This window comes from Mustela erminea, chromosome 7 (genome assembly GCF_009829155.1).
Source record: "Mustela erminea isolate mMusErm1 chromosome 7, mMusErm1.Pri, whole genome shotgun sequence".
Taxonomy (NCBI): domain Eukaryota; kingdom Metazoa; phylum Chordata; class Mammalia; order Carnivora; family Mustelidae; genus Mustela; species Mustela erminea.
In genome coordinates, this window is record NC_045620.1 from 77,819,640 (window position 1) to 77,835,909 (window position 16,270).

Below are 16,270 nucleotides of genomic sequence, written 5' to 3' on the forward strand. Positions count from 1 at the left end.
ACTTTTTCTCAGAGACAGATAAGCAGAATGAATCTCGTTTTCTCTATATTGGGCAATCTCAAAGTTAGCTTTTAGCTGACTTATGAAAGTGAATGTGTACACTGACCCTCTAGATAAGGTCAAATAGCATCAGTTTCCATCTGAGAGTTTAAATGTAGAGTTAAATCGTCTTGAACTTATATTTATAGCCTTTCTTTGACAAGAAACCAAAATGTTCATTTCCATGGGAAACGAAAGAGGAACAAAGCAGTTCTGCTTTTCCTCCTCCAAGTCCTGAGCTTGCCCCCGTGTGAGCCTCCAGCTTCCCAGCTCCTGTGGTCCCTCTTCTGACAGAGGAGGGGCTCTCCTTGGCTGGGGGCGGGGCGGGGGGGGGGTTGTTGGGAATGAGAATGCTTTTCGTTTCTGTAACTGCACTAAGTAACTTGGTCCAAATGCCAGTATTCCTTTTTGGCTAATATGCCTATCAGCATTTGGACTAAGTTATACAGCTTATGTTTTACTCAATAGGACAGCAAAAAGGAGAAATGAGAGATGTCAAAGAAAGTTTTCTCTGTGTATCTCCCTTACCTTTTCTGCCCCTCCTGCACAAAAGGTAACTGTTCAGCTCAGTAATAGAAAGGAAAGCCCTGATGCCCTGGGTTGCACAAGATGAATGCTTGTGGGCCTGTGTATATTCTGGGACCCTTCTATTACTGGAGATAAGAAGATCCGAGCGACAATGAGAGATGACAGGAAGGCCAGGTTCTCCATTTTCAGTACCAACCATTTATTTGGGTCCATCCTATTATTTTATGAAATGCAGATTTCTATTTCTAAAGCACGGAACATTGAAACTTTAGTATTATCTGAAGATCTCTTGGTTGTACTTAGGAGTGGGTACTACAAGCATGATAATCCAGTGTGTAAAACGGTTTATTACTAAGGCTGTTGATGAAATAAAACCACCAAAAAGTTTCCAATATGCATGTCCAGCTCGTGTTATAGTAATAGTTGCATAGGTTTCTGTCTCCTGAGGTGATAGTAATGATACTTAACATTTCATTAGCTTAAAAGCAGATGATTCAAGAATATCATAATTTCATACTACTCAAAGCATTTGTTTTATAGCTCCAGAAATAAGCCAGTAAATTAAAAAGTACACTTAATAAATCCAGATCTTGGAAGGCTAACATTTAAAGCAGTAATACATCACAGTAGTCCAAGCTTTGGATTGATAATAATGAATTTATAAGAAGGGGCTTTTCTTTTCTTTTCTTTTTTAAGATTTTATTTATTTATTTGAGAGTGAGACAGAGAGCATGAAAGGGGAGAAGGTCAGAGGAAGCTACCCCTGGAGCAGGGAGCCCGATGCGGGACTTGATCCCAGGACCCTGGGATCACGACCTGAGCTGAGGGCAGTCGCTTAACCAACTGAGCCACCCAGGTGCCCAAGAAGGGGCTTGTCTTTTTCTCCCTTTCCTACCTCACCCATACCTCATTTTTCCAAGCCCCGGACCCAAGAAGACTTGGCAGCACAGCTGCCTTCCGCTGGGAGAACTCCAGGAATCTTGCATGGTCTTCTAACCATGACCTGCAAAAATTCTCCCACAATACTCAGCTCTCTTCTCCACTGGGGATATTTTGGTTAAGAACTGTGATGACATATACCAAACTTTGTTTACCAATCTCAAAAGGGCCAAAGAGCAACAGAATATTTACATGAAAATGGTAGTAAATGTAACGTAATCTTTTTTATCCCATCAGGAATCAGAAGCCTGCAATGGGCTTCTGGAAACAGGAGTTACAAATGTGATAAAGCCATACCATTTACTAGTTAACAGAGATGTGGTTGATCGAATGTTACATAACAGAATGTGATACACCTTACAACATTAGACAAAGAAGAAAGGAAGGAAGGAAGGAAGGAAGTTAGGTTGCATAATTGCTGCTGTATCCAGAAGAAAAGGAAAAACAAACAAACAAAAACCAAAAAACTAAAAACAAAAACCCTGGAGCCTAGAGTTCTCATTTTAGCCACAGTAGCCTTATGGTCCTAGAACATGGCTGTGGGTAATGGGCTATGAAATGGTCACTTTAACTTTGGTAAGAGGAAGGGATGGTGACTGTTCCTTTTGGAATTTTTCCCCTGTAGGGGGTGAAAGTCATTGTCTGCAGTTCCCTTTTTAATGGAGATGGGCCTGGAGGGGAAGGGAAGGATTAGGAAGTCACTCCTGCCAACCCCCAAAGCTTCCCAGATTTTCCCAGCCACGGGGATATATCAACTTAGTGAGAAAGTAAGAGGTACTTATGTCTGTGTGAGTGATAAGTTTTTGAACGGGAAAGCTTATAAAAACTAGTTTGTGGAGTAGCTAAACATCTCTGCAAGAAAGGAAAATATGCTAGATTTTAAGAAGCATCGGGTATTGTCATATACTTTCATCCTGAATTTAGATTGAATCTCCACCTGAAAAATGCAAAACTACATTTAAGGCAGCAATGTTTATAAATTTGGGTCACTAAGTCTAATTGTGTTTAAGAGTTCATTCATATTTTGCCGGGGTGGGGGGATTGCTATGTAGTTCTAAGGAAGAGATTACATTAGAAAGAAAAAAGTAGCAATATCGCATCCTTCTGCTCTGTCCTTAGGAGGATGACACAAGTGAAGGCATCCAGCTGGCTAAGGATGGAGGGCTCGAGGGAGGTCTGGTGAACTCTAAAATTAGTCATGGCTAAAAACCTAGAATTCAAGGCCATTTCTAAATGTACTAGTATCATCTCAAAATCAAAGCCTGAATTAAAATTTACAGTGATATTTTTTTCCATCAAAGTAAGGAGGTTTATAATAAGTGACACTTGTTTGTAACTGAATTTTTAAAACTTTAACATAAAAGAAGTATGAAGCATGCCTGGTCTATCATATTACTCATGTAGTCCTTAGTAATTGCACTCCGTAAGTCAAAATCACTAACTATAATCTTAAAAATTAGCTTCTTTTGATTAGTGAAAAATAAACATACCAACAAAGATATGTAAAAAATTACTAGTTTCTCCCATCTTGTCACATCTCCAGGTCACTGTATTTCAGTCATTTTGGGGTATCATTTGAAAAGTACTTTTCACCAAAGTGTTCACTCATAGTTTCTTCAGGATGTGTGTTGTGTGCATGTGTAAGAGAATAGAGAGGTTTTGATGACACTAGAACCTTGACAATTCTTGGCCCATTATGAGTAACATTTAAAAAAATTTAACACTTCACAGGTGAAATAGCCGAATATTTGGTATGTGCTCATAATTTGGCATATCATGAAAAGCCAAACTATCAAATGCTCAAGAAAATCCTGAACCCAGGTGGAATACCTTTAGGACCACTGGAGTTTTCCACCAGAGGAGAGGGTGCAAATGTGCATATCCCAGACAATCAAAAAGTAAGTAATTTAGTCCCTGGGACCCTAGGATTACCTTCTCTGAAGCTTTTCTACCAAATGAAGTTGTTTGGGGTCTCAAAAGGAGTCTGACAACCCAGTTTCTTGCTTATTATATGTAATTACTAGTTCTCCTCACTCAGCTCCAAGAAATTTTGTTGAAAGTTCTTTTGACCTGTTGTCTCCTAGAGAAAAACAGGAGGAGCCATAGCCAATTTAGTGTACTGTTAAAGAAAGAAAGCAGTGACTGAGGCCACAGAGATATGACCATGGTCAGATTAAAGGCTAATCTGACTTTACTCATGAGAACCTTTATTTGCTGATTTTCTTCAGATCTCTTTAGTTACTTCCCTCTGGTTTTGCTTACCAGTTCGGTCATAATTTGGTGGCAATCATAGTGATACTCTTAAATTTAACTAGATGACTTGTGTGTACTAATACTTCAATCTACAATTTTTTTTTTAAATTACACCTTTTTATCCTTTACTCTGTAATTTTCCAACTGACTGGCTCACACCAACTTAAAAAAATAGAACTTGAAACAATATACAAGAATTAGGACTTAACATTTCTCAGAGGGTGGGGGCAACTTGAGACTGCTGTGAGCGGCCTTACTGGGTGGGAATCCAAGCGTCCAGTCCTTCCTTGATATGGTCCATATGCAAAAGATGTGGGTGGTGGTGGTGGGGTTTCCTGATGCGTGTACAATAAGGTAGGGTCAGGATGCCATTCATTTTTAATATTTCTTATGAACTTTGGATCATCGCAAGTGTTCACGAGCCAAGAATGCAGGATGCAAACTAATGTGACTGATAGGCTGCGAGATGAATGGTGAGTCAAGTATCAGTGCACAGATGGTTCTGATTTGCTGAATTTTGTAGCTGCTGCAACTGAAGACATAAAATATCCTTCTAGTCATAAATTAGCTCTTTGGAAGCAAAACCTTGGCACCAGAGCTTTACAACCTTCAATTAGTAGGGAAAGAAGTATTTGAATGACTGTGGTATTGACATCTGTAGGCCTGCATAGTAATCATTCCTAATAGAAGAGAATATCTGTTTGAGGAGGTTTTGCATGGCTAATTAACTACCAGTGAGAATATGTAATTTTTTCATGATCTCCTGATTGTCACCTTTCTCTCATGATACAATTACATTTTATTGTAGCAAATGCCTCACAAACCAATTGTCAGCACTATTTACGTATTGCAGAAGGCAGAACAAAAGTTCATGTTTAATAAAAAGCCAGTGGATTTTGATCTTGGTAATTACTGAGACTTATTTTAACAGTTTTATTGACTTTTGTGTTTTTATCACTTTTGCAACAAAACAAAGAGCCATTTCCTTAACATAGTATTTCCCTTGCAATAATGGTCACCACTTAATCTACACTAATTTAAGTAGATTTTTTTTCCTTTTTCGTAGCTTTTCAGTTTCATAAACTTAATTTAAATATAAAGGAAGCCATTTTAAAAACTGATAGTTATATTCTCTGATGTAAAATTCTAATTATTATTCACCAGAATTTTCAGTTTCATCAAAAGCAAAAGATGTTTGTTGTGAAACCATTTTTATGCAGATAATAGACATAAAACATTTTTCCAATGTGTATTTTTCCAATGAGCCTCAATCAAAAATATTTTATTCTTCCCTTTTGCTTAGAGCACTTTGATTATGAGTAAAAAGAAAACACAAAGAATAATGTGCATTCTTAAGACCTTAGTTAATTTCTAACAGTATGACCAGCCCCAGTGTATAGACAGTAAGATGATTTGAGGGTATATTCCACAGCAGATCAATATTTATTGAATAATGACTTAACTTCTGTAGTATTTTAAGTGCACAAATGTATTTAATAGTCATAAAAATGGGTTCACCATGTGGCTAAACCCAAAGTATCTGAATTTTTATTTTTAAAGTTTACAGATTTTGTAATGTTGCAATAATCAGACTCGACAATGTTTAAAAGCAAAATATGACAATGTAAACTGTTATGTACTCAGTTCCCGTGAATGATAGAAGTATAGGATAGTTTCTCTGATTGACTACTTTCATAACAAAAATCACTTTAGGTCCGGAATGAGCACCAATCACATGGTTCCAAATTTCTTTCTTTTTAATCACAGACAGAATCCCTTACTAATAACTAAAAACATCTCTTGTTACCTCAAACATGGCTTACTTTAGTTATTTAATAGAATACTGAATGAATTCTGGACTTAAAATTTTTGGACAAAGACACTTAAAAACAAGTCAGTGAGCCAGAAAACATACAGAGTTAGATAAACAAAATATTTATATTATTCAGTATTCAAAAGAAAGTTATAAATGTTTAATTTGTCCAAGTTATTACCCTCAGTATAATTGTTGTGCCTTTTAAATTTAGTGTTCCTAACAAAAATATGTTTTGGTTAGGTCTAGAAAATACCACATCACCATAAGAATCTTGGCAAACTTACAGCATGTTTTTGCAAAAGAAAAATGAGGTATTTTTCCAATGCTGGGTTTTACTAGGCATCATAAACTGTTCCTGTAAACTGAGCTGCTGCCTTGCACAAGTCCTCAAATACTGTTACTAGAGTTAAATTGGAAATGAATTTTTGTCAAGACAGGAGAGACACTGATATTTTTTTCCTCAAAAGCAAATCTTTGGGGGCATTTGCCTCAATCAAAATGATGGTCTGTGTAACTGAAATCACTCTTTAGCAGCTCCGACGGCTCCTGAGGTAACACTGTCAAATTAGAAGAATCTATCATCAGGGCTACCACAGTCTGTTGATGCCTTCCACTGGGATTTAATGTCCAAAATTCACTGAAGGAAACCATATTTCAGTAAGAACGCTTATTGAGGTGAGCTGAAGCTCTAGAATTCCCAGATGAGAATGAATGCTAAGCCAAGCTGGAAAACCAGCATTACTGAAGACCTCCATTTAATCCTTGAATAGCTGTTTCTTCAAGAGCCAGTAGTGGACCCTTTGATCAGCTTATCACATCTCCCTCGGTGTTGGGATACCCGAGTCCATGCTGTAACAGCACAGAGACCTGGGCATAATGAGCCACCCATCCTTCCGAAATGCTCGACCTAGACAGAGGAGCAACTGTAGGACAGTGAAACATTCAAGCTGTCCTACATTTCAGACAAGTGCAAGTTTGTCCTTTCATTTACCCTGAATCTGAGGCTCCTAAAGCAAATCCAGGGGTGAATATATTATTATTGGTTGTAGTAATCTTTGCATTGTACTTAAAAATTTACACAATTCTTTCTTGAGCCTTCTCAAAATAATTCTGTTAAGCTTGTCTTCATATTTCTGTGTGAGAAAAGGAGAGTATAAATTCTCAGCTCTGAGCATATTGCTGGCTTACTGAATTTTAGGAGGCCAGAGTATTCCTGATTTCTTAGAATACCGTGAAGTGCTGGTGGAAGATTAAATTAAAAATGCCTTATTTGAATAGCCACTTTCTTGAAAATGACCCATATTTGGACAGTATCATTTTGTTTGATTATGTGAGATGCCCAGAGTGTTTCCTGTACTTACTTATGTATTTGAGAAGAGTTTTACCTCTGTTCACAACCGAGAGTAAAACTTAAGCATCCCATTCCGCTCTTACCGTTTCAAAAGTTTCCCTAGAAATAGAAGTTTTTCATAAACTGGATATCACTTTATTAGCTAGAAGTGCTTATGGCAGCACAACCTAACCATCTAGCCAACTGACAGCAGATCCAAGAGGCACCATCTCTTCTAGAAAGCCTGACGGAGGACTGACTATATTAGATCAAATTTTGTTTGTACAAAAGAGGCTCCCAGGCCAAAAACCGTTCTACCTAAAGTGCCTAGCATCCAGGAGGCTTTAAAAACCTCAACTAGTATCTCAACTAAGCCTTTATATCATGAGACACATTTTCACGATGATGGGCAAGCTAGTCTTTTATTAGGATGAATGGTGTACAGCATCCTTGGGAAACCCTTTGTTTCACCCTGTGGTGTGATGAGCATTTATCACCAAGATGACTTCAGTGGGAGAGAGACTCAGAAGATGGTTACCCACACGAATTTCTCCAGTAGTTTGGGAGAGTCGAGTGGTGAAAATAAAGAAACCCTGAGTGATGAGGGAACAATTCCAGTTGTCAGGTTACTGAAAAGCAATGACTTTGCTCTCCTTTGAGAAGCTGGAATCCAGGAGGAGGGGTGAATAAAGAATGGTGTTGTGACAGCTTAGACCTAGCCACAAAACACCAGCATATTTGAAAGGGAAGGAGTGAACACATTTGGCAATAGAAGCTAAAAATCGAGAGACTACAAATTAAGGCTCTGCTTGCCCAGCCAATGTAATTCATCCTCCGTTTTGGCACTGGCTACTCCATTATTTCCCCTTGTGCTGTTCCTATCTTCTGCCCCCTATTTAACCCATGAAAAAAGGTGATGGCACTTTCAGCTGCTGTAAACACGAAGCTGCTGAGCAAATACTTCACATAAGGGTCTTCACTGTGGCTTTCAATCTTCCAACTCTATTGTGGGATCTGCCCTTCTATTTCCGTGTCTACTTCAAGGTTATTGAGAGTCAGTCATCCCCCAGAAAACACCGTGGTGTGAAAAAGAAACCTCAGAGACAGCAGGCTTGTTGTAGGACTTAACCTCTGATACTGGTTCACAGTACTAGGTGACATGAACTGTGACTCATCTGCTGAAAGGTTAAATTACCTGTATAAAAAAAGTAAGCAACATCATAAGCTCCTTTTATACGTTCACATTAATTAGGCTCACTTCAATGGTAGAGAACTAAGATTCTAATTAATAAGAATTTAAACTAAAAAGATGTATTGGATCCACTCCCAGCAAAGGTTAATAATGAATTCATGTGCAGTTTGAGAATGTGACAGTTTTCTGTAAAAATGCCGTTTTCAATAAGATAATTTCTAAAGAGCGTACAACAGTGACACTAATTTTAATTGGTCTTGTACTATTGATGAGAAAGGTCTGGATCTTGCCAACTTCTATATTTTTTCCATAACATCCATTTGTTGGTTTCCTCTTTATTTCTTCCTTTTTACAAACCTTGGCAAGTTCAGAATTTTCAAGAATCTGGATGTGAATTTTTTTTTTTAAACAAGTGTCAAAAGTTTTCATTATACATGATTACTCTCTATCAACAGGTTGTTTCTCTAAAGGCTGCCACAAAGCAAGTCAATCAGATGCAAAATAGGTTAATAGAGAAAAACATCCATAGTGAGAGAAGTGCTGAGTCCTGCTTAACAGGGAGAAAAGTACGAAAAGTGGAGCCACCGACTGGATTGCTTAGCAGTGAGACAGTTCAGGTGAGAGGCTTTTTGTTGTTTCTTTTTACCTTCATGTTGCATTAGAATATGCCCTATGGGAGTAAAGAAATTGTATTTTCTCCTGAGGGCCAAGGTTGTATGGTTTTGTTAAATGAGAAAGGGCAGAAAACGATCCTATCCAGTGGATAAAATCAAAGCAGCCGATACCAGTCATCACAGAAACAGAACGACAGTGAGCACATTTGCGTACAGATCTGATTTCTTTCTTTAGCCTAAGAATGTAATGAAGTGCACTTAAATTTTTTATGCCATCTATGATCCATTAGGGACTCTTAACATATTCATCTCTGATGTGGGTTCCTCCAGCCTCACCCTTACAATCGAAGGTAAGTGAAGAGTCTCCCTGTTGATATGGTTGTATTTTAAAATGATGCATTTTTTAATGTTATTCCATCATTTGGTCGGGTAGTGACCTTCCTCTAGCAGAGGACTCGTCCAAGCAATAGCAAGAGTCCTTCCAGAGCTAACCTTTTTTTGACAAGAAGAAGCATACAATGTATTTATATCTCCAGTGAAAAAGAAATTTTTTCCAAAATGACCAACATTTTCTATCACTTATATACCGTCATTTTCCCCCAAATGGTTTGAGGTAGTTTAAGATGTGGAACAGGATCGTTTAATACCACCATCTTCCGTTCCCCCCACCCCACCCCACAGATTGGTCTATCAGGCAGCTGGGATGTTAATCACTAAACTGAACACTGAATTTGGCTCTGAACTTCTTGGCAGCCAGGACGAAAATTAGACATATACAAGTTGGGCATTTCTTATCCAACCAACAAGCATGCATGTTTATCCAGAGAATGCTCTTTAGTACTAGTAAGAATCTTTTACAGTTATAGTTCCCATTTATAAATTTACAATACTGCTTGCTGACAAATTTTTGAGATTTCTTGAGTGTTCTTTTTCAGCTGTTACTGTCCACCGTAATCACTTACGTATGGAGGTAGGGAGGGACTATAAAAAAAAAAAAAAACAACTGATGCCCAGGTTCTAAGCAAAGACATTGATTTATTTTAATTGGGATAGCATTGTGATACATGTGTACAGATTTTATCATTCCAGAAAGCTCTTTGTTCTCTTTCTCAGTTAGACCCTTTCTCCCAGACAACTACTGTTCTGATTTTCATTACTAGGCTAGTTTAGCGTCTTCTAGAATGTCTCATACCATATAGTCACACAGTATAAACTCTTGTGTCTGGCTTTTTTCACTCAGCATGTTTTTTTTTTTTTTTTAAGATTTTATTTATTTATTTGACAGAGATCACAAGTAGGCAGAGAGGTAGGCAGAGAGAGAGGGGGAGGCAGGTGGGGTGGGAGGGGGGGAGGCAGGCTTCCCGCTGAGCAGAGCCCCCGATGCAGGGCTCGATCCCAGGACCCTGGGATCACGACCTGAGCCAAAGGAAGAGGCCCCGACCCACTGAGCCACCCAGGTCTCCTCAGCATGTATTTTTTGAAGTTCATCCACATTGCTGCATATATTAGTCATTTCTTCTTTTTCTTGTTGAGTAATACTCCATTGTGGAACTACATCATAATTCATATATCCAGTCTCCCATTAATAGCTGGGCTGCCCCTGGCTTTAGTCACCATGAATAATAGCTTTGTGTCACAAGTCCTTCTATGGATACATTTTGTTTGTCCTGAGAAGTGGAACTGCTATTTCATAGGGCAGATGTATGTTCACCTTAATAAAAAGCTGACAAATACTTCCATTTTATACTCCCACCAGTAATCACAGATCTTCCCCAACATCTGCTGTTGGTCTTCCTAATTTTAGCTATTGCAATATTTATGTATTAGTATCTCCGTTGATTCCAGTTATCATGTACCTGATAATTAGTATCTTTGGGCACTTTTTCATGTGCTCACTGCCCATCCTGTATCTTCTTTCATGAAATGTCTTGATCCATTTTTATGTGGATGATTGTCTTTTATTACTGAGTTGTAGGTATCCTTTACATATCTGTACTATGGATATGTTCTAGTGTGTAGCCTATCATTTATCTAACAGTGTCATCAGTGAGCAAAAACTGTGTTATATTTCTTTGAAGTTCAATTTGTCTTTTTTTTTTTCTGTAAAGAAACCTGAGAAAATTTTGCCTATCTTAGGGTCACAGGTTACTACACCTTTTTAAAAAGGCTTATAGTTTTAGTTTTCATTTTGAGTCTCTGAGCCATGTCAGATATTCTGGTGTATGGTGGAAGGGGTTAAGATTCCTTCTCTTGCATTATAGAGAGCGAGCTGTCTCAGCACCATGTGTAAAAAGAGGTTCCTTTTCCTAATTAAGTTTCACAGGAATCTTTTTCAAAAGTCCTCTGACATTCTAAGTAATGGTCTGTTTCTGGACTCTCTTCTCTTCTCATGCTTCTCTTTTTCATGCTTTATCACACCTGCCATGACCTCTAATACTACATCAAGAGTGGGCATTCTTGCTTTGTTCATGTTCTTTGGTGGAAAATATTCATTGTTTAACCATTAAATATGATGTTAGCTATAGGTTTTTTCCTAAATGCCCTTTATCAGGCTGAGGAAATTTCATTGTACTTTGTTGAATGAAAACAAAATTTAAGTCATGGATGTATATTAAGTAATTTTCGGGATCTCCTGATCATATGATTTTTCTCCTTTACTAGTATAAGGAATTACACTGGTTTTTGAATATTAAATCAACCTTTTGTCTTTGGATAAAACCCATTTAGTCATAATGTGTTGTCATACTGAATTTGATTTGCTATTATTCCATTAAGGGGTTTTTCTTATATCTACATTAATGAGAGATCTTGATCTGTAATATCTTTCCTCATAATATCCTTGGGTGCTTTTGTTTTCAGGTCATTGTATCGGTTGGAGGTGTCTATTTTCAGGAAGTATTTTACTAAGATTTGTCTTTCATAATTGTTTAATAGAATTTAGTAAGAAAATCATCTGAGTCTAGAGTTTTGTAGGAAAATTTTTAATTATGAATAATGAAATTATTAGATTTCTTTTTCTTCTTGTGTCAATTTTGGTAATATGTATCTTTCAAGGAATTTGTCCATTTCATCTAAGTTGTCACATTCCTCAGCATTATGTAGTTCATGATACTATTATTAATCTTTTAACATCTTCAGTATCCATTTTGATTGTCCCTTCTTTCATTCTTGATAATGGTAACTTTTTGGTTTCTTTTTCTTTTTTTGATAGTCTAGCTAGATGCCTATCATTTTTTTTTTAAGATTTTATTTATTTATTTGACAGACAGAGACCCCAAGTAGGCAGAGAGACAGGCAGAGAGAGAGAGAGAGAGGAGGAAGCATGCTTCCCTGCAGAGTGGAGAGCCCCATGCGGGGCTCGATCCTAGGACCCTGGGATCATGACCTGAGCCGAAGGCAGAGGCTTTAACCCACTGAGCCACCCAGGCGCCCCGATGCCTATCATTTTTATTGATCATCTCAAAGAACCAGTTTTTGGATTTGTTGATTTATCTCCTGTTGATTTTTTTTTCTATTTCACTCATTTCCATTCTTCATCATTTCCTTCCTTTTACTTATTTTAGGTACTCTCTTCTTTCAAGCTTCTTAAGATAAAAGCTGAACTTAAGTCTCTTTTCTAAAATGTATAGTGGGGCGCCTGGGTGGCACAGTTGGTTAAACACCTGACTCTTGGTTTTGGCTCAGGTAGTGATTCTGGCTTCATGGGATTAAGGCCATAATCCTTAATCCATAATCCTGTGTTGGGCTCTGTGCTCAGTGTGGAGTTTTCTTTGTGTCTGTGAATACTTTTGTAAATTAACAGAGTTTGTCCTTTTCTTTTGTACAACCTCACAAAACTTCCTTTTCATCTATCCATATCCATTTAATATAATCATCGTAGTTGAGTTAAATCTACAATCTATTTGATTTCTTTTTGCCCTGTTTATTCTTTGTCACTTTTTACCTCCCTCCTGCTTTCATTTGGAGTAATGGAGAATTTGTCTCTCATCTCTTCAATTTTTAAACTATACTTTTTGGGGTTCTTTTTTGGTTTCTGGGCTTTTGTTTTTGTTGTACTGGGTACTTTAGCTCAGCAGGCTATGGCCTATGGGCCAAATTCAGCAAGCCACCTAATTCTGTAAATAGTTATATTACAACCTAGCCAGACTTATTTGCTAAGTCTCTTACATATTGTCTACGGCTTCTTTCATGCTATAGTGGCAAAGCTGAGTAACTGTGTCACAGACTGTCTGCCCCCAAATCCTAAAATATTTACTATCTGCCTTTCAAAGGAGAAGTCCGCAAACCCCAGCTCTAAAACCACTCTAATAGAAATAAAATGTAAGCCACATATGTAATTTTAAAGAAACAGGTAAAGTTTACTTTAATAATATACTCTAATTAAATCAATATCTAAAACATTGTAATAAAAATTGAAAAATTTTATATTTTTTTCCATAGTAAGTCTTCATAATATGGTGGGTTTACTAACAGCACACCTTAATTCAGACTAGCCATATTCCAAGTGTGCAAGTCATATGTGGTCAGTGGCTACTATATTATCATAGCTCTAGAAATTACAGTATACATCTTAAACTTAGATACCACAATCTACCTTGATCTAATATACCACTTCATATATAATGTAAGAACCTTGTGAAAACACATTTCCATTTATCCCCATCCTTGTTGCTATCGTTGTCATACATTTCATTTTTATAAAACTAATTAATATGTAATTAATTCCACAATGCAGTTAACTATGGTACTTTAAAAAATCAGTTTTATTTCAAATTAAAGGAAGAAGAAAAAGTCTTAAATATCCCCATTTGAGTTTACAGTTGGTTCATTTCCCTTCCTCCTGGAAAAATTCCTTTAGGGGCACCCAGGAGGCTCAGTCGGTTAAGTGGGCAATTCTTGGTTTCAACTCAGGTCATGATCTCAGGGTGCTGAGATCAAGCCATGTGTCAGACTCCCCACTCACTGGGGAATCTGCTTGTTTCTCTCTCTGACCCTCCTCCTATCCCTGCTCTTTCTCACCTTCCCTCTAAAATAAATACATAAATCTTTAAAAAAAAAAAGTTTGATTAACATTTATTGTACTATAGGTTTCCTGGAGACTAATTCTCTCACTTCTTACCTGTCTAAACTATCTTTATTTCACCTTTACTTTTTTTTGGTGTGGGGAGAGGGGGAACTATATTTTACTTCCGAATTTATTAACATTTTAACATAACTGCAACAATAACAAAGAGCTCCCATGTACCCTTCACTCAGCTTCCCCAATGACCATCCTATAACCATAGTATAATTTTCAAAACCAAGAACATATTAACTACCTTATTTGGTCATCAGTTTTTACATGCATTTGTGTGTATGTTCCTATACAATTTTACTATATGTATAGAATAACCACCACAATTACTCTACAGAACTGTTCTAGAAAGAAACTCCCTTACAAAGAAACTTCTGTGTGTTGCTTTATAGGGGCACCTTCCCCCTTATCCTAATCCCTGGAAAGCACTGATTTGTTCTGCATTAGTATATTTGATATCTTCAGCATGTTGTAAAAATCAAATTATAAACTATATAACTTGTTGAGATGGGCTTTATTTCATTCACCATAATGCTCTAAAGATCCATCTGAGTTTTGCATGTATCATAGTTTAGTTCATTTCTTTTTATTAATAAGTACATAGTATTGTGGATGTAGTGTTGAACATGTGAGTTTCCACTTTTTTACCTTTCACCATTTAGTATGTTAGCTATAGATTTTGGTAGGTGTTCTTTATCAAGTTTATAAAGGTCACTTGCATTTCTAGTGTATTCAAGTTACCATGAATGGGTACTGATTTTATCAGATGGTTTGCTTTATCAGTTAGTAATATAATCATATGATTTTTCAGCTTTATACTGTTGCCACGGTGGAAGACGTTTATTAGCGTTTGAATCAAGACACTGAACTAGTCTTTGACTCCCTGAATAAACCGCACGAGGATATGGTGTATTATTCTTTTCACATGTTGCTGGATTCAATTTGCTAGTATTTTGTTGAGGACTTTTACATCTGTTAATGAGAACTATTGGTATACAGTTTTCTTTTTATTCTGTGTCTTTGTCTGGTTGTGGTATCATGGCAGTGCTGACCTCCTATTTTCTGGAAGAGAATGAGTAGAACTGCTGTTCTTTTTCTTTCTTTCCTGCTCTCTTTTTTTTGGGGGGGGGGGTGTTGTTTTTAAAATGTTTGAGAATTCTCCAGTAAAATCATCTGGGCCTAAGGATTTTTTTCCTTTTCAAATTCAATATTAAGAGTGGTCAAACTTCTCTGCAAAAAGCCAGATAGTTAAATATTTAGGTTTTACAGGGTCACATGGTCTCTGTTACAACTATTGATCTGTGCATTGTAGCACAAAAGCATCACGCACAATACATAAACAAATGAGTATCAATGAGTTCTAACAAAATTTTATGGCATATAAGTTTGAGATCCACAAAATATTTTCCCAACCATTTAAATATGTAAAATTCATTCCTAGTTGGTAGCTCTACAAAAACAGGTGGTGGGCTGGATTTGACTATCGACCACAGTTTACCAACCCCTCATCTATTTCATCTTGAATTAGTTTGGATTATTTGTGGTTTTCTAAGAATTGGTCCATTTTATCTAAGTGGTCATATTTTTGTGTAGAAATGTTCATAGTATTCCCTTATTTAAATCCTGTAAATGGCTGTGGAGTCTGTAGAAGTACTTTCTAGATATTGGGAGTTTTTCAATTATATTGGTGTTTTTTAAAGAATGAGCTTTTTTCTCTTTTTCTGTTGTCAGTTTCACTGATCTCTGCTCTTCCTTCCTCTATGGATTTTTCTAGTTTCTTGAGATGGAGACTTAAGTCTAATTATTGAATTGAGACTTCTCTTTTTTCCTAGGTATTTAATATTATAGATTTCTAGCACTGTGTTAGACATATTCCATATATTTTGATATATTTTCATTTACTGTTTTTATCTTGTGTCTCTGACCTTTCAGAAAAATGTTAATTTTTTTGAGATTTTATTTGAGAGAGTGAGAGCAAGCTGGGAGAGGGACAGGGAGAAGGAGAAGCAGGCTCCCCACTGAGCAAGGAGCCTGATGTGGGGCTTGACCCCAGGACCCTGGGATGACCTGAGCCAATGGTGGACACTTAACCAGCTGAGCCACCCAGGTGTCCCAAAAGAATGTTTTTAAATTTTCAAGTGTTTGTGGAGATTTTCCTATTTTTTCAGTTTGATTCTTCGTTTATTTTCTCTTTTCTTTCTCTAGTTTGTTTTTAACCCTTTCATTTTTTCCTAATGTAGTATTTAATGCTATAAATGTCCTGTTAAGTCCTGATTTAACTACATCCCATAAATCCTCATGTATTATATTTTTTGTTTAATTTTGTACTTTTTCATGAGACTTCTTTCGAAACCCTGGCTATTAGAGCTAATTGTTTGAAGACTTTTTTTTTTCCATTTTCTTTGTTACTGATTTCTAATTTATGTTATTATCTGAAAATACACTTTCTATACTTTTTAAATTGTTAAGGTTTATTTTATGACCC

General features: G+C 36.8%; 1 protein-coding gene across 5 annotated transcripts in view; it reads left to right on the forward strand.

The window, feature by feature from the left end:
• Positions 1-16,270, forward strand: part of VRK2 (VRK serine/threonine kinase 2) — a 119,045-nt gene that overhangs the window by 96,506 nt on the left and 6,269 nt on the right. For 3 of the 5 annotated variants that reach the window (XM_032352188.1, XM_032352189.1, XM_032352191.1), the window contains 2 exons: positions 3,238-3,404; positions 8,553-8,714. In XM_032352188.1, coding sequence (XP_032208079.1) covers positions 3,238-3,404; positions 8,553-8,714 — 329 coding nt within the window. Of the gene's footprint in view, positions 1-3,237; positions 3,405-8,552; positions 8,715-16,270 lie in introns of those variants that run through there. The other 2 variants (XM_032352193.1, XM_032352190.1) reach the window with 2 other exon arrangements.